This window comes from Salvelinus namaycush, chromosome 3, assembly GCF_016432855.1.
Source record: "Salvelinus namaycush isolate Seneca chromosome 3, SaNama_1.0, whole genome shotgun sequence".
Classification (NCBI taxonomy): Eukaryota; Metazoa; Chordata; class Actinopteri; order Salmoniformes; family Salmonidae; genus Salvelinus; species Salvelinus namaycush.
Window position 1 is genome coordinate 85,998,411 of NC_052309.1, and position 23,651 is coordinate 86,022,061.

Below are 23,651 nucleotides of genomic sequence, written 5' to 3' on the forward strand. Positions count from 1 at the left end.
TAGTGACGCCCCTAGCACTGAGATGCAGGGCCTTAGATCGCTGCACCACTCGGGAGCCCCCCAAAAACTAAAACTGATATTTCAGTTTCATCCCCAATTTATGGCAGCCGGGCATGTTGAGCCTGTGGTTGAGCCATTGGTTAGAGGATTTTTTTAATGAATGGTTGCTGTTCTGGAGTAATAGAATGCTCAGCCTACCATAGGCTGGGTTCTGACTGGGGGAGGAGCTCACAGCCTGCAATAAATAGCGGATGTCTACGTTGAGGGGAAAGTATTTCCGAGAGTTATACGTCGTCCTGGGAACAGTCTCGAAGGGAAATACGTTTTATTGTAATTTACGCCTCACACTTTCATTAGTCGGATCCTTTTGTGATATTTGGGTAACCATAATTCGTTTCCAAATGACGCGGTATGTAAGCAGTTGTTTCATTACTCTGCTCGTTCTGTTCCTTTGGCGGGTCGAAGACATCGCAGAGGCTTGCAAATGCTCCCCTCCGCATCCCCAACAGGCTTTTTGCGATGCAGATATAGGTAAGGCGAATTTGGCAACATTTCACTTTTCAGCTTTTCTTCACATGTTGAAGCTATCAATACGCAGCATGGAAACATTTTATGTATTGTCTGTGGTCGTAGTATAAATAATTAGGACATGCTCATTAAGCCTGTTTACATATTCTCACACTTATTTACAGAATTAAGTAGGCGACAGTAAGATGGGCTCTCAACCCTGTTCCTGGAGAGCTATGCTCCTGTAAATGTTAAATCAAACCCGTTTGTAACGAACCTGAGTCAGTTTATCAAGCAGCTAATTATTAGAATCTGGTGCGCTAGATTAGGATTGGAGCGAAACCTATAGGACGGCAGCTCTCCAGGAACAGGGTTGAGAGCCCTGCTTTGCTTTAGGCATAGTGTGCCTACACATTGAGGTCTGTTTACAAAACATTAAGGACACCTGCTCTTTCCATGACATGGACTGGCTAGGAGTTAACTATGATCCCTTATTGATGTCACTTGTTCAATCCACTCCAATCAGAGTAGTTGAAGGGGAGTAGACAGGTTAAAGAAGGCTGTTTAAGCCCTGAGACATGGCTTGTGTATGTGTGCCATTCAGAGGGTGAATGGGTAAGACCAAAGATTGAAGTGCCGTTAAATGGGGCATGGTAGTAGGTGCCAGGCGCACAGGTTTGTGTGAAGAACTGCAACGCTGCTGGGTTTTTCACAACAGTTTCCTGTGTATCAAGAATGGCCCACCACCCAAAGGACATCCAGCCAACTTGACACAACTGTGGGAAGCATTGGAGTCAACATGGGCCGGCATAACTATGGAATGCTTTCGACGCCTTTTCGAGTCCATGTGCCAATGACTTGAGGTTCTGTTCTATGGCATAATCGTATAGCAGCAGCTACTGTACCAGACACTCTGCCGCATCTTCCTACCTGAACCAATCATCTACAGAGGGCATGCTTAAACCAGGTGTGTCAAATTAAAAGCAGAAGACCAGCGCTAGGAATGTAGGACCAGGAGGGAAATGGACTAGACATCTGTTTTGGTGTAAACCTAGCCAGAATGTTACACTGAGTCTTAACTTATGCACAAACATTCTGAGAAGACTGTAAAATGTTGGGTCTGTAAAGCATTCTACACTGTTCTCTGATCCATATCACCCTTAAACCATCAGTGTGACAGACCTGTATACCGGAATAGATTTCAATGTTTAACCTTTTCTCCCTCTTCTAGTGATCAGGGCGAAGGTGGTTGGCAAGAAAGCTTTGTCTAACGAGATCAAGTATGACATCCAACAGATCAAGGTATGATCAGCATTTTTATTAAGTGGTTGTTCCTTCCTGCACTGAACATTGAAGCCCCTGAACCCCAGTCTGACAGATGGTCCCAATTGGCTCCAGATCTTAAGTATATGGATAGGTTTAAGCTGTGCAGTTGTGGAGCTTCCACCATATGAAAGAGTCTACTTCTATATAATGCTTCTCCCTAAAGTATTAATGTAGTTATCAGTTGACGTTCCTGTTGGTCCAAGTCTATGGTGACATACTCTATATGAACTCAGCTGCCACTTCATTAAAGCCATCACTACATTCTACCAGATAGTTGGCCCTCTGATGTCACAGGTTGCTACATTGCTGTGTTTAATTCATACAGCCCTTCTACTAAAACTCCCACTGTGCCTTACATGGTTACTAATCTTTAGACATGAGCTAGCCGTCCTTGAGGCTGGGTGTGGTAACTGGAATAAATGACTGCTTGCACCTTACAGATCTGTGAATATCAAAGGGTGTAGACTGACAGTGGCTGAGAGCTGTATTTGGTGAGGTTCTAAACTATGTGTAGATGTTTGACAGATCCTTTCTCTCCTTGTGATTGGCTAGATGTTCAAATGTCCTAACCAGGTTATCCACGCCATCTACACTGCATCCTCCCCAGCCGCATGCGGTGTGACTCTGGAAATCAACAAGGAGTATCTCTTCACAGGTGCTTTTCTCAATACGTCACCCACGTTCTATTGCCAGCACTGGTTAACCTAACCCCATCAGTCCTGAGACTCACCCACAAATCAGCTTTCCATTTATCTGCATGTCCAGCCCTTAGATTTAGCCTCAGTGTTTTACCACTTCTATTTTCAGGATAACCTGGGCTACAAGTAAACAATTTGGCGTAGACTTTGGCATTGAGTTTCATTGACAAATGTTAACATGAGGTCTGCTAAAGCAAATACTTGATAATACTTCACATTTTTTTAAATTACCTTTATGTAACTAGGCAAGTCAGTTAAGAACAAATTCTTATTTTCAATGACGGCCTAGGAACAGTGGGTTAACTGCCTTGTTCAGGGGCAGAACGGCAGAATTTGACCTTGTCAGCTCGGGGATTCGATCTTGCAGCCTTTTGGTTACTAGTCCAACGCTCTAACCACTAGGCTAATTACAGCATTCATAAATAAAGTATTATCTTCTCTTTAGAAGAACCCCTTACCTTCTAATGACTCTTGATTAGCTTGTGAGCATCATATAACACAACATGTTACATGTTTAGAGTCTCAGGTTTTTATTAATCTCCTGAACAAAAATATCAATGCCACAGCTTCTAAAATTTTTACATATAATATTCGTATAAGCATTTCAGTAAATTGAAATATATTCATTAGGCCCTAATCTATGGATTTCACATGACTGGGAATACAGATTTGAATCTGTTGGTCGGAGATACTGTACCTTAAACAAATCTATGGCCGTGGATCAGAACAAGTTTCTGGTGTAACCAACATTTGCCTCATGCAGCGCAACACATCACCTACGCATAGTTTAGGCTGTAGCTTGTGGCATGTTGTCCCACTCGAAGGTGCTGGATATGGCTGGAACTGGAACACTTCGAACCAGTGCATCTCAAATATGCTCAATGGGTTACATTTCTGCCTATGGAGGAAGTGGGAAATGATCCCCCCCCCCCCCCCCCCCCCCCCATTTGTTCAGGGACACATTATTCCATTTATGTTAGTCCCATATCTGTGGAACTTGTTCAGTTTGTCTCAGTTGTAGAATCTTATGTTCATACAAATATTTAAACATGTTAAGTTTGCTGAAAATAAACAGTTGACAGTGAGGATATTTATTTTTTGCTGAGTTTCCATTTTTATATTTCTGTTCAGTGGTATTGCGTAACTTGGAAACGATGTGGTAAGTTCAAGGGACTTAGACTTTCTATGGGCACTGGAAATGTGTACAACTAATGCATTACTTATTACTAGTATGTACACTTATGATGAGAAATCTCTGTTCTGGGCTGCATCAGTATGTCTTCACACTCCAGGGTGACGTTATACCCAGAGATGTATCCTAACCATTAGTGGAACAAATGCTGAACTGAGCCAAGATCAGCATCTAGGGGCAACAGTACCCTACACCATGTTTCCCCCATGGTACATTGACTCACTATCTCCTCTGTCTGTAGGCAAGCTGGAGACTGGAAGGATGCATGTAACACTGTGTGGCTATAATCCGCCCTGGGAGGACGTGAGTGCTGCACAAAAGAACGGCTTGACTCGCCTCTACAAAAGTGGCTGCGATTGCAAGGTGTGTGATGGGAATTATAGTCATATTACTGTACACCAATATTTCCACAGCACATTTTCTAAAAGGGAGTATATTACTCTGGTCACATTGGCTAAATAAATGAGCTAGAGTATTGGGATAATGATCAGTGATCTTGGTCTCTCTGCTCCACAGATCATCCACTGCAATTCCCTCCCCTGTCCAATCAGCACCACAGATGCATGCCTGTGGATGGACTGGGGGACTAACAATGGCCAAAACCTTGCCTGTATCAAGAGTAATGGGTCTTGTGCTTGGAAGTAGTTCCTAGATATTGAAGACTCCTATACTCTACAGGCCATCTGCTCAGTGACTCTAGATGAAAAAGCTGCAAATGTGTAGATTTAAATGAACCAACACATCTTACTGGTCACTTATTGTAAAATAAACAAATCACACATAGCACTGTGTTAATTTCTTCTGCCATTAATTTGTTTTTTTAACTGGAACCAAAGCTGTTATCAAAACCCCAAATGGTGCTCTGTGTTGTCTGATATGGTTATATGTAAATTGATCAGTTTTCCTGAAGCATCAAGCAGGGTGAAATGTAAGTAGTTCAGATGGTATGTTCTTCATGTCTAGAACAAACTGTCTTCTCTGAAAGGAATCATGTCGGCTCTAATGGCATTTCTATCTGCAACATTCAACATGTGTCTACTGAATGTGTCCCTTTAGTAGTTTGGGTCTAAACCAGGGCTTTACCTATAATGACGTTGACCATTAAACAACTTGGACTCATTCCTAAGTAATGTTCTTTAGTGGGATGACTAGTCCATACATTTCAGTCATTTAGCAGACCTTCAAAGACCAGGGATCGTTTTGAAAGCCTTCTAAAAGGGCAGTACTTGGTAGATGGGGGAACAAATCAGACATTTATCTCTAAGCATGGTGAAGTTAAGTATGAAACCACCCAGACATTGTGCATCCACTATGAGTACTCACCACTATGAGTACTCACCACTATGAGTACTCACCACTATGAGTACTCACCACTATGAGTACTCACCACTATGAGTACTCACCACTATGAGTACTCACCACTATGAGTACTCACCACTATGAGTACTCACCACTATGAGTACTCACCAACGTCTTGGGCAGCTGCTGACATTTGAGAACTCATCTGGTTTAGAAATGAAACTTATCTAATTGCAGAGAACATTGTATACATTTTGGCCAGCTTTATTTGTTAAGATTGTATTGCAAGGTTATGCTATATGTGTAGGATATGCCGTGTTAGTATATGCAGCTGTCGGTTTTAAACCCCATTCTAGGCTGTTACACAAGCATAAACTCCTTACAGAAATGTATCTGGAGTGAGTTCTTTCCCGTTAAAATAATAGCAGCACTCTGCTTTCTAGACTTTCCGTGCGCCATGCACAACCTGTGATATCCCAGAATCTGATTGGTCAGAGGTGTCACAAGTCCCAGAGTGGTGAGGCAATTTGTTTTCTCCTGATTGTAACAAAGTTCAGCTTTTCCCCCACAAAAATGTAAACGGACATTTCCTCTGGCCCAGATAGTAGAATATGCATATAATTTACAGATTAGGATAAAACACTCAAGTTTCCAAAACTGTCAAAATATTGTCTGTATAACAATAATTATTCTGCAGGCGAAAACCTGAGAAAATCTAACCTGGAAGTGATATTTTGTTTAAAAAATCTGTTTCCTGGTCCGTCTATCCTCCATTTAAAGGGGTATCAACCAGATTCCTTTTCCAATGGCTTCCTCAGGCTGTGACCAGGCTTTAGACATAGTTTCAGGCTTTTATTTTGAAAAATGAGCGAGATGTTTCAAAAGAGGTCAGGTGTCCTCTGAATAGTTCCTGCGCGAGATAGGGGCTTCCCATTTTCCTTTTCTCTCTTAAAGAATAGGTTATGGTCCGGTTGAAATATTATCGATTATGTTTGTTAAAAACAACCTGAGGATTGATTATAAAAAACATTTGACATGTTTCTACGACCAGTACAGATACTTTTTGGAATTTGTCGAACGGAACAAGGCTTTGGTTTTCTGAACAATATGCGCAACCCAAATGGCGTTTTTTTGTGATAAAAGTAATATTTATCGAACAAAAAGAACATTTGTTGTGTAACTGGGAGTCTCGTGAGTGCAAACATCCGAAGATTATCAAAGGTAAGCGATTAATTTTATTGATTTTCTGATTTTCGTGACCAAGCTAATATAAGGCTAACTGTTCTAGCATTGATTGATACACTCACACAAGCTTACATTTCTTTCGCTGTAAATCATATTTTCAAAATCTGACACGATAGGTGGATTAACAACAAGCTAAGCTGTGTTTTGGTATATTTCACTTGTGATTGCATGATTATAAATATTTTTAGTTATATTTATGCATTTGGCGCCCTGCAATTCTAGCGGTTGTTTAGGAAAGTGATCCCATAAAAGGGATCCGTAGCGCAGTGAAGTTAATAACTTAACAAGTTCATAACTGTTCACTCTCTTCAAACGATACCATGGTATTCTTTCACTGTAATAGCTACTGGAAATTGGACAGTGCAGTTTGATTAACAATAATTTAAGCTTTCTGCCAATATCAGATATGTCTATGTCCTGGGAAATGTTCTTGTTACTTATAACCTCATGCTAATCGCATTGGCCTACGTTAGCTAAACCGTCCCGCGGGAGGGACAATGATCCCGTAGCAGTTTTAATTAAAAGGACAACATTTCATTAACTTCACTTTGGAGAAGGTGATATGCTTCAGTTTGCTGCCTTATTACTGGCTTCAAATTGGTCTTGAGCAATCATAAGGCAAAATAGATCTTAAACATTTGTAATTTATATTTACAATTCCCTTATCCAAACAACTTTCTCATTTACCTATTGTACACGTCATCTTCCAATATTTAATGAATTAAATATGTCAAATTTCAGTGTTTTAATTTCCCAATATTTTGTGCGTAAAGGACCTCAACACTATTTATTCCGGCTGACAGTTTCCTAACCCTAAATAATATATACATGATCAGAGTACTGTCTAGGGCCACGTTCACATGCTATTCAGAATTAGGAAACTTCTGACTTGATAACTGGTTGAACGCGGCACATGTACACTGCATTCAGCAAGTTCAGACTTTTTCCACATTTTGGTACATTACAGCCTTACTCTTACTCCTTCCTCCATCTGCAGATCCTCTCAAGCGCTGTCAGGTTGAATGGGGAGCGTCGCTGCACAGCTATTTTCAGGTTTCTCCAGAGATGTTAGATCAGGTTCAACTCCGGGCTCTGGCTGGGCCACTCAATGACATTGAGACTTCTCCCGAAGTCCTGCGTTGTCTTGGCTGTATGCTTAGGGTGGTTGTCCTGTTGGAAGGTGAACCTTAACCTGCTCAGGACCTCAGACTTGGGCTTTCATCAAGGATCTCTGTACTTTGCTCAGTTTATCTTTCCTTCGTTTCCGACTAGTCTCCCATTCCCTGCCGCTGAAAAACATCCCACATTGTAGGTATGGTGCCAGGTTTCCTCCAGATGTGACACTTGGCATTTAGGCGAGTAAATCTTGATTTCAGGTGCCTTTAGGTACACTTCCATCAGGCTGTAATCTGCCTTTTACCGAGTGGATTCGGTCTGGCCTCTACCATAAAGGACTGATTGGTGGAGTGCTGCAGAGATGGTTGTCCTTCTCCACAGAGGAACTCTGGAGCGACCATCGGGTTCTTGGTCACCTCCCTGACCAAGGCCCTTCTCCCCCAAATGCGCTTTTTGGCTGGGTGGCCAGCGCTGAAAAATCTTGGTGGTTACAGACTTCTTCCAGTGAGGGAGGTTGTGTTCTTGGGGACCATCGAGGCTGCAGACATTTTTTGGGGATCCTTCCCCACATCTGTGCCTCAACAATCCTTTGAGCTTGGACAATTCCGTCGACCTCATGGCTTGTTTTTTTGCGCAGTCAACTGTGGGACCTTAGGGGTGCCTTTCCAAATAATTTCCGATCAATTGAATTTACCGTAGATGGACTCCAATGAAGTTGTAGAAACATCAAGAATGAGCCAAGACAGGATGCACCCAAGCTCAATTTTGATTCTCATAGCAAAAGATCAGAATACCTATATAAATAAGGGATTTTAGTTAAAGTAGCAAATAAAAGCTAAACCTTTTTTTGGCTTTGCCATTGTGTGTAGACTGAAGATAAACTTGTATTTAATCAATTTTAGAATAAGGCTGTAACTTAACATGTGGCAGAAGGGGATCGGAATACTTCCCGAATGCATTGTACCACCAGTTAGCAAGTCAGGCGTGTCAGTTTTTGCTAGTTCTGACACTAAAACAGCTGAATATTCATCCAACTGAATAAAATCTTATAAAGAAAGAAACAATGAGTTTAATTTAGTCAATAACAACAAAGCTGAAGCCCTGGTTTAGACAAACTAATCCAGGACAACGTTCAATAATGCCTTTGGTTCCAGTTGAAAAACAAGCAAATTAATGGCACAAGAAATTAGTACTTGAAACGCTATATTTGTAGTTCATTTTTATTGTACTTTTACAACAAGTGACATTTTCATAAGATTGTTGCCCTCTTTCACATACACCATTTCCTGCAACCTGTCCTCTGACAACAGTCAATATAAGTCTTGTAATTGTTAGAAACGACTTCCTAGATTCGTTAAATCATAATTATTTGGGTTTGTAGCTTTTTTTTCTGTGAGTAGATGGCCTGTAGAGTTTAGGGGTCATCAATATCCAGAAACTACTTGGGCGGTGCCATCCCCTTGTACCAGGCACAGGACCCATCACCCCCCTTGATACAAGCAATGTTGTCCCAGGGTCTGCTTTGGCCATTGTCCATCCACAGGCACTCATCTGAGGTGCTGATCGGACAGGGAAGGGAAGTGCAGCGGATGATCTGTGGATCGGAGTAGGGAGACAAAGACCAAGATGACTGACTGATCATTACCCAAATAATGTAGCTCTTGCATTTGCCAATGGTGACCAGAGTGTTACGAAAGTGTGCCGTGTAAATACACAACAAAACACAGTAATATTAACACACCGTGCAATCGCAGCCGCTCTGGTAGCGCAGAGTCAAGCTCCTCATTTGCGTGTCACTCAAAGCCTCCCAGGAATGAATGAAGTCACACATTATTACATGCACTGTTCCATCAGTATTCAGCCTGCCTGCAGACAAAGGAGATGGAGTCATCAATATGCTGTAGGGAAAATGGGGTGTAGGGTAAAGCTGGCCTTAGACAATGTACTTGGATCAGTTTTTTCCACATTTGGTTAGGATGGTGGGAAGTGAGCCTAGATCTGTCCCTGGGGGAAACTGCAACGGGAAAATGTACCGATGCAGCCCGGAGCTATTCATAAATAAGTGATGCATTAATTATAAAGTGTAGAGAAGGTCATTTCTAAAGCACTTGTTCTCTTATACAAGATGAAGTCAATAGTAGGCCATGAGGCTGTAAGCATTTCTAACCAGTGCTGGCAATAGACCTTGGGTAACCTAGTGAGGACCACACCTGTGAAGAGATACTCCTTGTTGGTTTCCAGAACCGCGCGACACGGGCCTCCAGTGAAGATGACATGGATATCCCGGTCAGGACCTTTGAACATCTAGCCAATCACAAGGAGAGAAAGGGTCCGTCAAACATCTACATATAGTTTGTTCTATATGGCATGTACGGACAGCTTAACCTCACTGGTCTCTTTTACAGAGGAGCCCTGAATTACACATCAAAATACAAGCAGTCATAAACACATCAGTAATAAGGTCCTCAACACTTTGAATTGCCCAGACAGTTTTACACCTTTGTTCCACAAATGCAAAAAAAAAAAAAAAAGTATTTACCTAACGGAGTACAGACCGAAGGAATTTTCCAAAGTTACTCATCCCTTAGACCGGGTGTGGTAACTCATGTCTAAAGGTAAGTAATGCTGTTCGTTACAGTGAGGTTTTGTAAAGGGATTAATAAATTAAAATATTGCAATGTATCAACCTACGTGACAAACAGGGCCAACCAACTTCCTAGTTGAGAATGTAGTGTTGAGTACTAGACCTGTCGCCCATAATAAAGAGCAGTGCACTATGATAAACTGCATCTAACTGCTTTAATGAAGTGGCATCTGAATTCATATAGATGTCACCATTGTCTAGGACTGGTAGGAGCGTTGACTGAAACATGCCTCTTGCTCAGTGGTAAAGGCATGACCCATTTCTATAAATAAGCCCTTTAAATAAATGGTGGAAGCTCCACAACTACACTGCTTATACCTATCCAGCTCTTCAAACATTTAAGGGTTGGGTCCAAACTGGGACCAGCAGTCAGACTGGGGTTCAGGGGGCTTCAATGTTTCAGTGCAGGAAGGAACAACCACTTAATAAAAAGGCTGATCATACCTTGATCTGTTGGATGTCATAGTTGGTGTTACCAGACACAGCTTCCACTCCAACCACCTTTGCCCTGATCACTGGAAGAGAAACAGAGGGAGACATGGTTTAACTCCATTCAGTATACTGGTCAGCCAGACTGATGGTTTCAGGGTGTTAAGGGATCTGAGAGAACATAGAATCCATTACAGACCCAAGATGTCACAGGCTTCAGCACCATGCTCTACCAACAGAGCTTGCTCCCTCAAAGACATCATTCAAACGATTTACTCTCATGTCAAGTGTTACACATTCTGTCCCTCAATCATTTTAGAGAATATACCACAAATAGTCTCTTCACTTCAGTTTTCCATAAACTCAACAGGAACTGTCCTCAGGGAAGCATGTTGCATGTCATCACACCTCTTCACTAACAGTTATTGGGTCAAGGTACATTTCTCTAAAAGGTCAAGTAGCTGCTCATGATGTAGTGCTGTCTAACACCCTCAACCACCCTGTCTTACCACACTGCATCAGTGGTTGAAGTAGAATGAAAGGTGACAATACACTTCAAAATCACAATTCCGGTATTGATGTTCTACAGTGACTAACCTATTTTATACGAGGTGCCTTTACTCACGTAGTTGATAAATTGCTGGTAACACCGCTATCAGCACATGTCAAAATAATATAGATAAAATCTAATTTATAGAATTAACAACCGTTAACCAACCTATCTGCGAGATAAACAGAGCCAAACCCTGAATTGGTGAGTACAGTTTACAGAAGTGACATAATAGCCTAGAAATGTAGCGTAGTCCCATTTGCCATGTAGGCGTAACTTATTCTGACAAGTTCTGTAAAAAATAAATAATGTGAGGCGTTGGATAATGTCATGTTGAACATTTCGTTTGACAAGTCAGTCATCTTTAGGCCTAGAGCAAGGATGGGAAACTCCAGTCCTCAGGGGTCAGAGTGGTGTCATCCCCCCGTGTAATCGTCAAGCAGAATCTTTTACAAAACGATTTGCAACAGAACCGTTTGAGCCAGACAGAAAACGCAAACGAGAGTTTGTTATAAAAAATCAGGTCGGTCCCTCACCGTTTCACTTGGTTCTTAAGTGGCAAACGTTTCCGTAATGAATACACCCCAGGTGTAGCCCATATTGTTACCGACTTAATGTAAATACTTGCGAGAAGATGTAAATATAGGCCTAATGATCATGTCCTGAAAATAATTACGACAGAATTCATAACATTGTTGCATGATGCGCATTGACACGGTGTAGTAGGCAGCCTACCAACATGTGAAGAGAAACTACACAAGTCAGAAATGTCTTACCGACGTCTGCATTGCAAAAAGCACGTTGAGGATGTACAATCATGCAAGTGCAAGCTTCTGCGATTTCATCGACCCGCCAGAGGAACAGAACGACCAGAGTAATGAAACAACTACTTACGGACCAAGTCATTTTAGAAACAAATTATTTTACTGTCCACTCTATAGAAGAAAAAAATATTGCGTTAAAGGCTACCGTTTACCCCTACGACAGTTCAGGTTATTAAATTATTAAGTTATTAAGTTATTAAATCTCTGCTACAACTAGGTTTCCGAAATTTCACCTGGTTACCAGGAGGAACGAAAATGCCACACCACCAAATCACAGGTCGTGCATGGGACAGGAAAATAACTTACTCCCATCAGACACAGGCAAAACTCTTTAGAGAAATGTTGTAGCAGCCTACACCTAAACATTAGTGATCTGACCTGCAGTATCAGTCTGATCAACTGTAGGCCTCTATGGACCCTGTCCCATCTGGCCAGGGGAAACAAAGTGGGAACATTATGTATTTATAGCCTGAACCAATGTATTTGTGTTAAGAGAAAATGTGAACTTGATCAACTTTGGTTCATATTATATAACTTCGGTTGGCAAGGCTACCAAGGCACAGAGGTGGAAAAAGTAGTTTACCCAGTTGTCATTGAGTAAAATGACTCAAGTAAAAGGGAAAGTAAACCAGTAAAATACTACTTGAGCAAAAGTATAAATATACTAAAGTAGTAGGCTACTTCAACATGTTTTTTACGTAGTTACTTTACACCATTGCCTATGATGCCTTCTTTAATCCAACAATCAAATCAACAAATAGTGATGACATAGGCTAGACTGTTAAGGCACCTGTAACTGGTAAATACAGATTAACATTATGTGGGTCATTCTACATTGGGGGTTGAAAAACATATGTAATTTGTGTCCTATTTTTCCCCCAAACTTTCAGCACACGTCTTCCAATGTAGGTCAGGTAGGTATATACAGCATATTATTTAAACACTTACTGCATATTTGAAATGTTTACCTGAATTCCTTACCACCCAAAGCAATGTGTCACTACCAAATCATAGTGAAAAAGTTTTAAATATGTCTGAGGATGACAGAATTAGTGTAGGGGTCTATGACCCTACTATGATTTACCATCTGACTCCATTATCATGTGAACACTATGGGCCCATAATCGTAACCAGTGGGTATTGCCAAGGTTGCAAGCCTTGCATCACCACTCGGAATAAGATGCCCGTGTGTAGGTTTACCATTATGCAATCATTAAGAGGCTACGGGACAAGGAGCTAATGTCCTAGCATTACATTATTGAGTTGACCTTAGCTCAGAGATGAACAGTGAAATCTTGAAACAATCCAAACATGACAATGAAATTCACACAGTAACATTAATTCTTCACACTTCTCCTGGGGACAGGGACTACATGTACATTGAAGTATTATTTGCAGTTGTCACTATGACACAGGACACACCCTGAAAACACTGAATGGTCAGAAACAGTTAGAGACCTCATGAATGATCTGAACCTGTATCTGTGTGTTAGAGACCTCATGAATGATCTGAACCAGGATCTGTGGGTTAGAGACCTCATGAATGTCTGAACCAGGTTCTGTGGGTTAGAGACCTTATGAATGATCTGAACCAGGATCTGTGGGTTAGAGACCTCATGAATGATCTGAACCAGGATCTGTGCGTTAGAGACCTCATGAATGATCTGAACGAGGATCTGTGTGTTAGAGACCTCATGAATGATCTGAACGAGGATCTGTGTGTTAGAGACCTCATGAATGTCTGAACGAGGATCTGTGTGTTAGAGACCTCATGAATGATCTGAACCAGGATCTGTGTTAGAGACCTCATGAATGATCTGTGTGTTAGAGACCTCATGAATGGTCTGAACCAGTATCTGTGTGTTAGAGACCTCATGAATGATCTGAACCAGTATCTGTGTGTTAGAGACCTCATGAATGATCTGAATGAGGATCTGTATGTTAGAGACCTCATGAATGTCTGAACCAGGATCTGTGCGTTAGAGACCTCATGAATGATCTGAACCAGTATCTGTTTGTTAGAGACCTCATGAATGATCTGAACCAGGATCTGTGTGTTAGAGACCTCATGAATGATCTGAACCAGGATCTGTGTGTTAGAGACCTCATGAATGATCTGAACCTGTATCTGTGTGTTAGAGACCTCATGAATGATCTGAACCAGGATCTGTTTGTTAGAGACCTCATGAATGATCTGAACCTGTATCTGTGTGTGTAATGGTTGTTCTCCTCCTCTTCGTCTGAAGAGGAGAAGCAGGGATCGGACCAATACGCATCGAGGTATGCAGTCATAATGAATTTATTTAAACGAAAAGACGAACACGAAAAACACTTGAGAATATACAAAACAACAAAACGACGTAGACAGACCTGTACTGGAAAACATACATAAACACGCAGAACAGGAATAGACTACACAAACCGAAACAGTCCCGTGTGGCGCGACAAACACAGACACGGAAGACAATCACCCACAAACAAACAGTGAGAACATCCTACCTTAATATGGTTCTCAATCAGAGGAGACGTAAAACACCTGCCTCTAATTGAGAACCATATCAGGCAACCCATTAACCAACATAGAAACACATAACATAGAATGCCCACCCCAACTCACGCCCTGACCAACTAAACACATACAAAAATAAGAGAAAAACAGGTCAGGAACGTGACAGTGTGTTAGAGACCTCATGAATGATCTGAACCAGGATCTGTGTGTTAGAGACCTCATGAATGATCTGAACCAGGATCTGTGTGTTAGAGACCTCATGAATGATCTGAACCTGTATCTGTGTGTTAGAGACCTCATGAATGATCTGAACCAGGATCTGTGTGTTAGAGACCTCATGAATGATCTGAACCAGGATCTGTGCGTTAGAGACCTCATGAATGATCTGAACGAGGATCTGTGTGTTCGAGACCTCATGAATGATCTGAACCAGGATCTGTGTGTTAGAGACCTCATGAATGTCTGAACGAGGATCTGTGTGTTAGAGACCTCATGAATGATCTGAACCAGGATCTGTGTGTTAGAGACCTCATGAATGATCTGTGTGTTAGAGACCTCATGAATGGTCTGAACCAGTATCTGTGTGTTAGAGACCTCATGAATGATCTGAACCTGTATCTGTGTGTTAGAGACCTCATGAATGATCTGTGTGTTAGAGACCTCATGAATGTCTGAACCAGGATCTGTGGGTTAGAGACCTCATGAATGATCTGAACCAGGATCTGTGGGTTAGAGACCTCATGAATGATCTGAACCAGGATCTGTGTGTTAGAGACCTCATGAATGATCTGAACCAGGATCTGTGGGTTAGAGACCTCATGAATGTCTGAACCAGGTTCTGTGGGTTAGAGACCTTATGAATGATCTGAACCAGGATCTGTGGGTTAGAGACCTCATGAATGATCTGAACCAGGATCTGTGGGTTAGAGACCTCATGAATGATCTGAACCAGGATCTGTGGGTTAGAGACCTCATGAATGATCTGAACCAGGATCTGTGTGTTAGAGACCTCATGAATGATCTGAACCAGGATCTGTGGGTTAGAGACCTCATGAATGTCTGAACCAGGATCTGTGTGTTAGAGACCTCATGAATGATCTGAACCTGTATCTGTGTGTTAGAGACCTCATGAATGATCTGAACCAGGATCTGTGTGTTAGAGACCTCATGAATGATCTGAACGAGGATCTGTGTGTTCGAGACCTCATGAATGATCTGAACCAGGATCTGTGTGTTAGAGACCTCATGAATGTCTGAACGAGGATCTGTGTGTTAGAGACCTCATGAATGATCTGAACCAGGATCTGTGTGTTAGAGACCTCATGAATGATCTGTGTGTTAGAGACCTCATGAATGGTCTGAACCAGTATCTGTGTGTTAGAGACCTCATGAATGATCTGAACCTGTATCTGTGTGTTAGAGACCTCATGAATGATCTGTGTGTTAGAGACCTCATGAATGTCTGAACCAGGATCTGTGGGTTAGAGACCTCATGAATGATCTGAACCAGGATCTGTGGGTTAGAGACCTCATGAATGATCTGAACCAGGATCTGTGTGTTAGAGACCTCATGAATGATCTGAACCAGGATCTGTGGGTTAGAGACCTCATGAATGTCTGAACCAGGTTCTGTGGGTTAGAGACCTTATGAATGATCTGAACCAGGATCTGTGGGTTAGAGACCTCATGAATGATCTGAACCAGGATCTGTGGGTTAGAGACCTCATGAATGATCTGAACCAGGATCTGTGGGTTAGAGACCTCATGAATGATCTGAACCAGGATCTGTGTGTTAGAGACCTCATGAATGATCTGAACCAGGATCTGTGGGTTAGAGACCTCATGAATGTCTGAACCAGGATCTGTGGGTTAGAGACCTTAACGGTCTTGTTTTACCACCTTATTAATTGGCAGCGTGCAGCAGGATGCATTGGTCAGTTGATTGACAGTAGAACAATACTTTCCTCTAGTGTGGATGCTCACCAACGTTTTATAGTTATGTAGCTTATAGTTTATCATTATAGTTATCGTTATAGTTACTGGCTTTGTGGAAGGCCCAAATGTGCTGTGGATGTGACACACAGTGGGCCTGTTTTGCATGTTATTTTGGCATTAACACGTGTCACATATCAGTTTGCAAACAATGTAAAAAAAGATATATCATTGAGTTAATAAAGCCGCATACAAACATGGTCTCTTTTTAGTTTTCTTGAGTAAGGCAGCTCCAAAATGCAGGTGTTTCAGCCTAGCTCAGTGCTTTCTGTGGTGGTGGGGCAAGCCAGCAGAAAATTCAGAACGTTGCGCCGTGATTGGCTCAGTGTTCTGTCACTAATGGGGATACTACGTCATCGCCAAGTCTAAGGGGAGAGCTAGAAAAGTCTAGCCCCTTGGGTGCTACCATGGAGTTACCTTAGAAGTGTCCATACAAGAAGGCTCAAGGTCATTGGTCACAGATAAAATGACGTCAAATCACGTTATATGTACAGTAGCTTTGATTGGACTGATCATGTCAACATCTTACTTTCAAAATCTAAGCTAGCAGTCATCATCATGAATCAAGTCGAACATCCACTGGCAAATCCTTTTTAATCCTTGTCATTTGAAGAGAAATAATGAAGAGAAATTATAGATTAAACATATTGGTGCTCATCGTCCATTGGACATAAGCATTACACAACAAGTTGGAAATCGCAAATTCAACAATGAGTGGTTTGGAAGGAATCAGTGACTGGCTAATGTTAACTGCAAGCATTGCACGTAGGCCTAACATCGGACACGTAGGCCTAACTGTTACAGAGTATGAGACGCTCCTATGCTCATACTTTGTCAGATTTTGACATGCAGCTCATATCTGACAGGGCGTATACACTAGAGTCGGCATCCTGAGGTGAAACAACAGCTTCCTATTCATTTTCAATGGAAGGAAAACGGTGAGAAGCGAAGTGGGCGGGTACTGGTGGGTAATGCGAGCATGGGGCTATGGAGCTGGGTAGCCTAGAGGTTAGAGAGTTTGGCCAGTAACTGAAAGGTTGCTGGTTCGAAGACAAGGTGAAAACATTTTCTGTGTGCCTTTGCGCAAGGTACTTAACTCTAATTTGCTCCAGGGGCGCTGTACTACTATGGCTGACCCTTTAAAACTGAGGTGTATAGGTGTATATGAAGGTGTATATGAAAACACGTTTTTTTTTTGGTGGGGGGCAAAGCTGAACTTTGTGCAAATCGTAGGTAATATCGCAGTGCGCGTAACCAATTGAAGCGCACCATAGCTTCCAACCCCTACTGGATTGGCGAGGTCAGTACATGTGCGTCAAAGCTGGCGCTGAGAGACTGAAAAATATCTTCTCTCTCAAGGCCATCAGACTGTTAAACAGGCGTCACTAACACAGAGAGGCTGCTGCCTACACACAGACTTGAAATCATTGGCCACTTTAATAAATAGATCACTAGCCACTTTAATAATGTTTACATATCTTGCATTACTCATCTCATATGTACTGTATATACTGTATTTCTATACCATCTATTGCTTCTTGTCTATGCCGCTCGGTCATCACTCATCCATATATTTATACGTATATATTCTTATTCCATCCCTTTACTTAGATTTGTGTGTATTAGGTAGTTATTCTGGAATTGTTAGATTACTTGTTAGATATTACTGCACTGTCGGAACTAGAAGCACAAGCATTTCACTACACTCGCAATAACATCTGCTAACCATGTGTATGTGACCAATAAAATTTGATTTGATTTGAATGGCTGACAATGGCTGTTGATGTGTAATACAACATAGCATGCTTGCTAGCTTGTTAGCACCAACATCAGGGCGAAGCCACCTAGCGTGGCTAGGTGAGTTACCACTATAATAGTATCTCAGCCAGTCAGAGCAGTAGGGTAAAGTTGCTCAAGCTCTGCTCAGCCTGACCTAAAGTTGAGCCTCCAGTGTAGCAGGTAAACAAATGTACGTATTTTGCAGCACCCCTACTTGAATTCTTTGCAGTTTGGTTGTTTTCTGTTTTAAAAATTCCCCTGCCTATTGGGACAACCACAGAGCAGGCTCCACTTGCCCAGCTTCCATAAATGCCATAAATTGTCCGTCGTTCACTTAAACAATAGGGATGAACCAGAAAGATCAGCTTTAGGCTACGCCTACTGGAATTCCTCACAGTTTTTTTCTCCAATCACCTGCGGCAACTTTAGAGCCTCACTTGACCCAGGCAATGGGGTAACGCTTAAAGTCCCTGGTACAACTACACTATATATACAAAAGTATGGGGACACCCCTTCAAATTTGTGGATTGGGCTATTTCAGCCACACTCGTTGCGAACAGGTGTATAAAATCGAGCACACAGCCATGCAATCTCCATAGACAAACATTGATAGTGCGTGTCTCCAGCCCCGTACCATTACTGAAGAGCCTTCTTTAATCCAAAATATATAAAATCAATAAATAGTGATGACATATGCTCGACTGTTTTATACAACTGTTATACACCAGAGGTCTGTCTGTAATAAAGCGCTGCTCTGGTTTCTTGACATCACTATCAATAAAACATGTTCTAAAGGCCCTAGTTTTGTCACACCTGGACTACTGCCCAGTCATATGGTCAAGTGCCACAAAGAGGGACATTGGCAACTGGCCCGGAACAGAGCAGCACAGCTGGCCCTTAAAAGTACATGGAGAGGTAGGATTAATAATATGCATGTCAATCTCCCCTGGCTAAAGTGGAGGAGAGATTGACTTCATCACTGCTTGTATTTGTGAGGGGTATTGTGTTAAATATTTCCCGAGCTGTCTGTTTAAATTACGAGCACAGAGCTCAGACATCCATGCATACCCCACCTAACATGCCACCAGAGGTCTCTTCACAGTCCCCATAGCTAGAACAGACTATGGGAAATGCACAGTACTACATAGAGCCATGGCTACATGGAACTCTATTTCACATCAAGTAACTCAAGCAAGCAGTAAAATCAGATTAAAAAACACCTCACGGCACCACCCGGACTGTGAGGACACACACGCACACGTTGTAAATTGTAGTAATGTAGTGTTAACTGGACATATTTGTATAAAAGACAGAACATACAGAGCTCCATGTACATTTGTGTAAATATTGTAGCGACCCGCACAGACAGCGGTGTGTTATGTGTTAGGCTATTAGTGGGTTGTGTTGTACTTACCAGTGTCTGTCTGGACAATTGTTCCTTTATGATCTAGTCAGGTCATTACAATATATTAATGTATATGATGAAATATTAGGTACGTACCTTTATGATTTATATTTACCTGATTGAGATATATTCATTTGTTGTTAGTGTAACTTAGTTTTTGGCCCCCCCTCTTGCCCATTCATTGTACTGTGGTAAGTGTGTTAGGATAAAGACAGGAAGTTGGGCCTTCGGGGGGAGGAGTCCTTGCTAGATGCGGGAGCGGTGCAGTTTTTTGACCATACAGACAGACAGACATACAAACAGGTCGTATTATGTATTTTCCATATCTAGTAATCTATGCTTTAAGTTGATTGGAGAATCATTTCCTTGTTAGATATAAGAATAATAAACTTTTTTGTTGCACCATATCCCTGGATCTCATTGAATGTTTGGTCGTTTGGAAACCTTGAGTGTGGACTGTATGCGTACGAAACAAACCCGCTTCAGGCTTGGGCAGTGGCTATGGTAAAGAGGAAAGGAAGCCACTACATGTAGTATTGTACATTTTATATTGTAAATGTGTAATATTAGAGTAATGATGTAATAATGTCTTGTATGATATATTGTTTTATTTATGATGTAGGCTGTTGTTTTGCTGTGATGTAATTGTTTTATTTATGATGTAGGCTGTTGTTTTGCTGTGATGTAATTGTTTTATTTATGATGTAGGCTGTTGTTTTGTTGTGATGTAATTGTTTTATTTATGACGTAGGCTGTTGATTTTTTGTGATGTGAATGTTTTATTCCTGTTTGGAACCCAGTAAGAGGAGCTGCTAAGTACTAAAAATACTAAATACTTTTGCAAGAGTGAAACACTCCTATTCATTTAAAATCAAATCAAATGTTATTCGTCACATGCTCTGAATACAACAGGTGTCAGGCTGTGGGTAACTGGTGCATGGAATCAGGCGCAGGAGAGCAGAGATGAGTGTTCAAGGTCATTTATTCCATGAACAGCACCAGTATAAAACAAATAATAAATGTGCGTGAAAAAAACGGTCACTCGTAAATAACGGGCGTAATAACGAACCCGGCAAACAATACCAGCCAACACGTAACGACCTGAACATTATATACAAACACGCACACAAACATGGGGGAAACAGAGGGTTAAATAATGAACATGTAACTGGGGAATAGAAACCAGGTGTGTAGAAAACAAAGACAAAACAAATGGAAAATTAAAGTGGATCGGCGATGGCTAGAAAGCCGGTGACGTCGACCGCCGACCGCCGACCGCCGCCCGAACAAGGAGAGGGACCGACTTCGGCGGAAGTCGTGACAACGGGTGTTGACTTTACCATGAATTTCTTGCTCACGACCCCTTCCCAACAATGCAGAGTGAAAAAAATATGATTCAAATGGTAACACAAAAGGAATAAAATATACAAAAATTAAGCTATATACAGTGGTACTAGTACCAGAACAATGTGCAGAGGTATGAGGTATTTTAGTTAGATATGGTGCCAGGTTTCCTCCAGACGTGACGCTTGGCGTTCAGGCCAAAGGTTTCAATCTTGGTTTCATCAGACCAGAGAATATTATTTCTCATGGCTTTTGGTGCCTTTAGGCAAACTCCAAGCAGGCTGTCATGTGCCTTTTACTGAGGAGTGGCTTCCATCTGGCCACTCTACCATAAAGGCCTGATTGGTGGAGTGCTGCAGAGATGGTTGTCTTTCTGGAACGTTCTCCCATCTAGAGGAACTCTGGAGCTCTGTCAGAGTGACCATCCGGTTCTTGATCACCTCCCTGACCAAGGCCCTCCTCCCCCAATTTCTCAGTTTGGCCAGGCGGCCAGCTCTAGGAAGAGTCTTGATGGTTGCAAACTTCTTCCATTCAAGAAGGATGGAGGCCACTGTGTACTTGGGACACTTCAATGATGCAGACATGTTTTGGTACCCTTCCCCAGATCTGTGCCTCGACACAATCCTGTCTCGGAGTTCTACGGCCAATTCCTTTGACCTCATGGCTTGGTTTTTGTTCTGACATGCACTGTCAGACCTTGTGGAACTGTGGGACCTTATATAGACAGGTGTGTGCCTTTCTAAATCATTTCCAATCAATTGAATATACCTCAGGTGGACTCCAATCAAGTTCTCAAAATATCTCAGGGATGATCAATGGAAACAGGATGCACCTGAGCTCAAAGTCGTATAGCAAAGGGTCTGAATACTTATGTAAATAAGGTATTTCTGTGTTTTATTTTTGATAAATGTGCAAAAAACTGTTTTTGCTTTGTCATTATGGGGTATTGTGTGTAGATTGATGAGGATTTTTATTAATTTAATCAATTTTAGGCTGTAACGTAACAAAATGTGGAAAAAGTCAAGGGGTCTGAGTACTTTTTGAATGCACAGTATCTCTTTTCTCAAATGACATAACATTCACATTATTATTCCTAGGCATTAATTCAGCTCTGCACAAACAGACATCAGCGGAGCACACAGATGATCGTATTATCACATTCACATTAGTTATTACAATCCATGATTCTGTATTAATATCAGTAGTGGGGAAAAAAGGTGGGTCATGGATAAGACAAACAACCACAGACATAAACATATAAAACATTTTTTAAATGTATTGTTTGCCTTTTGATTGTGTTTTAATGTAGGCCTATAGGGAAGATAGGCCATGTACAGATGTTCATATTGAAACATAGTGTAACAAATTTAAATAAATCCTAACTTGTTTTAAAGATTAGTACAGATTGTCTCTGGGGACCCCAAGTTTGGGACCACTGTACTAACCTCTCTCTACCTCTCTCTCTCTCTCTCTCTCTCTCTATCTCTCTCTCTCTCTCTCTGTACCACTGTACTAACCTCTCTCTCTGCTTGTTTGCTTCCTCTCTCTCTCTCTCTCTCTCTCTCTCTCTCTCTCTCTCTTTCTCTCTGTCTCCTGCTCCCTCCTGCATGCATTGCAGCCTGCCTCCGCCAAACCGCTCATCGCACCACATCACTGTCTGTCCTACTCACTGTAAAGCAAAGTTATTGTGAGAATTTAGTAGCCAATAGTTTCTCCTGCTGAGGAAGGCTCTGTTTTAATGTTAGCTTCTTACTTCATCCCTCTGGTTGGCTAAGTAATAACCAGAGCCCAACGTTACTGTAATAGAGCTAGCCACCTGACTGACATATCTATAAGTGATTATTTACCAGTTGTGCACTCACTCTCCGAGAGTCGTTTTTGCAGTGGTGTAAAGTACCTAAGTAAAAATACTTTAAAATACTACTTAAGTCGGTTTTTGGGGTATCTGTACTTTACTTTACTATTGATATTTTGGACATATTTTACTTCACTACATTCCTAAAGAAAATACTGTACTTTTTACTCCATGCACTTTTCCAGATACCCAAAACTACTTCTTACATTTTGAATGCTTAGCAAGACATTAAAATGGTCCAATTCACGCACTTATCAAGAGAACATTCCTGGTCATCTCTACTGCATCTGATCTGGTGGACTCACTAAACACACATGCTTTGTTTGTAAATTATGTCTGAGTATTGGAGTGTGCCCCTGGCTATCCATAAGGTAATACAATTATGCCTTCTTGTTTTCTTAATATAAGGAATTTGAAGTTATTTATACTTTTACTTTGATTACTAAGTATATATTAGCAATTACATTTACTTTTAATACTTAAGTATATTTAAAAACTTATACTTTGAGTTTTACTCAAGTAGTATTTTACTGGGTGACTTTCACTTTTACTTGAGTCATTTTCTATTAAGGTATCTTTACTTTTACTCAAGTATGACAAATTAGTACTTTTTCCAGCGCTGCATGTTTGTTTGTGGATGTCTGTAGACATGGCAGGAGTCACAGAATGTTTTTAAAATTGCCTTTTTGTCCGGCACCTTGCAAACACACTATCAGCAGCCAAGCGACGTTTCTAGTTTTGCCTACTTCTCTAGTGAGTTTTGATCAACGCTGAAAGCAATATTTAGATGTTGACCCATCATTTATTTTCTTTATTGTGTACAAAATATACATTTGCGTTATTAATTTATTTGTCAACTTAGATAAAATTACAGAGGTCCGTATCTCGGTGTCCTCATATGTACGTTGAGCAAAAATATAAACGCAACATGCAACAA

At 41.3% G+C, this 23,651-nt stretch overlaps 2 protein-coding genes across 2 annotated transcripts; one reads left to right on the forward strand and one right to left on the reverse strand.

Moving 5' to 3' along the window:
- The first annotated feature begins 284 nt into the window (after positions 1 to 284).
- LOC120044683 (metalloproteinase inhibitor 2-like) lies at positions 285 to 4,527 on the forward strand. The gene is made up of 5 exons (XM_038989358.1): positions 285 to 531; positions 1,739 to 1,809; positions 2,386 to 2,488; positions 3,965 to 4,086; positions 4,240 to 4,527. Exons 1-5 carry the CDS (start codon positions 402 to 404, stop codon positions 4,366 to 4,368), a joined length of 555 nt encoding a protein of 184 aa, XP_038845286.1. The 5' UTR covers positions 285 to 401; the 3' UTR covers positions 4,369 to 4,527.
- Positions 4,528 to 8,688: 4,161 nt separating this feature from the next.
- LOC120044684 (metalloproteinase inhibitor 2-like) lies at positions 8,689 to 11,912 on the reverse strand. The gene is made up of 5 exons (XM_038989359.1): positions 11,783 to 11,912; positions 10,472 to 10,542; positions 9,594 to 9,687; positions 9,125 to 9,249; positions 8,689 to 8,977 (listed from the first exon to the last, which is right to left on the reverse strand). Exons 1-5 carry the CDS (start codon positions 11,910 to 11,912, stop codon positions 8,822 to 8,824), a joined length of 576 nt encoding a protein of 191 aa, XP_038845287.1. The 3' UTR covers positions 8,689 to 8,821.
- Between the last annotated feature and the right edge of the window lie 11,739 nt (positions 11,913 to 23,651).

Coding starts and splice junctions, on each gene's coding strand:
- LOC120044683 (XM_038989358.1), top strand. CDS start 402: ATGACGCGGTATGTAAGCAGTTGTTTCATTACTCTGCTCGTTCTGTTC. Junction 532..1,738: donor TTTTTGCGATGCAGATATAG/GTAAGGCGAATT, acceptor TCCCTCTTCTAG/TGATCAGGGCGAAGGTGGTT. Junction 1,810..2,385: donor ATGACATCCAACAGATCAAG/GTATGATCAGCA, acceptor GTGATTGGCTAG/ATGTTCAAATGTCCTAACCA.
- LOC120044684 (XM_038989359.1), bottom strand. CDS start 11,912: ATGACTTGGTCCGTAAGTAGTTGTTTCATTACTCTGGTCGTTCTGTTC. Junction 10,543..11,782: donor TTTTTGCAATGCAGACGTCG/GTAAGACATTTC, acceptor TTTCTCTTCCAG/TGATCAGGGCAAAGGTGGTT. Junction 9,688..10,471: donor ATGACATCCAACAGATCAAG/GTATGATCAGCC, acceptor GTGATTGGCTAG/ATGTTCAAAGGTCCTGACCG.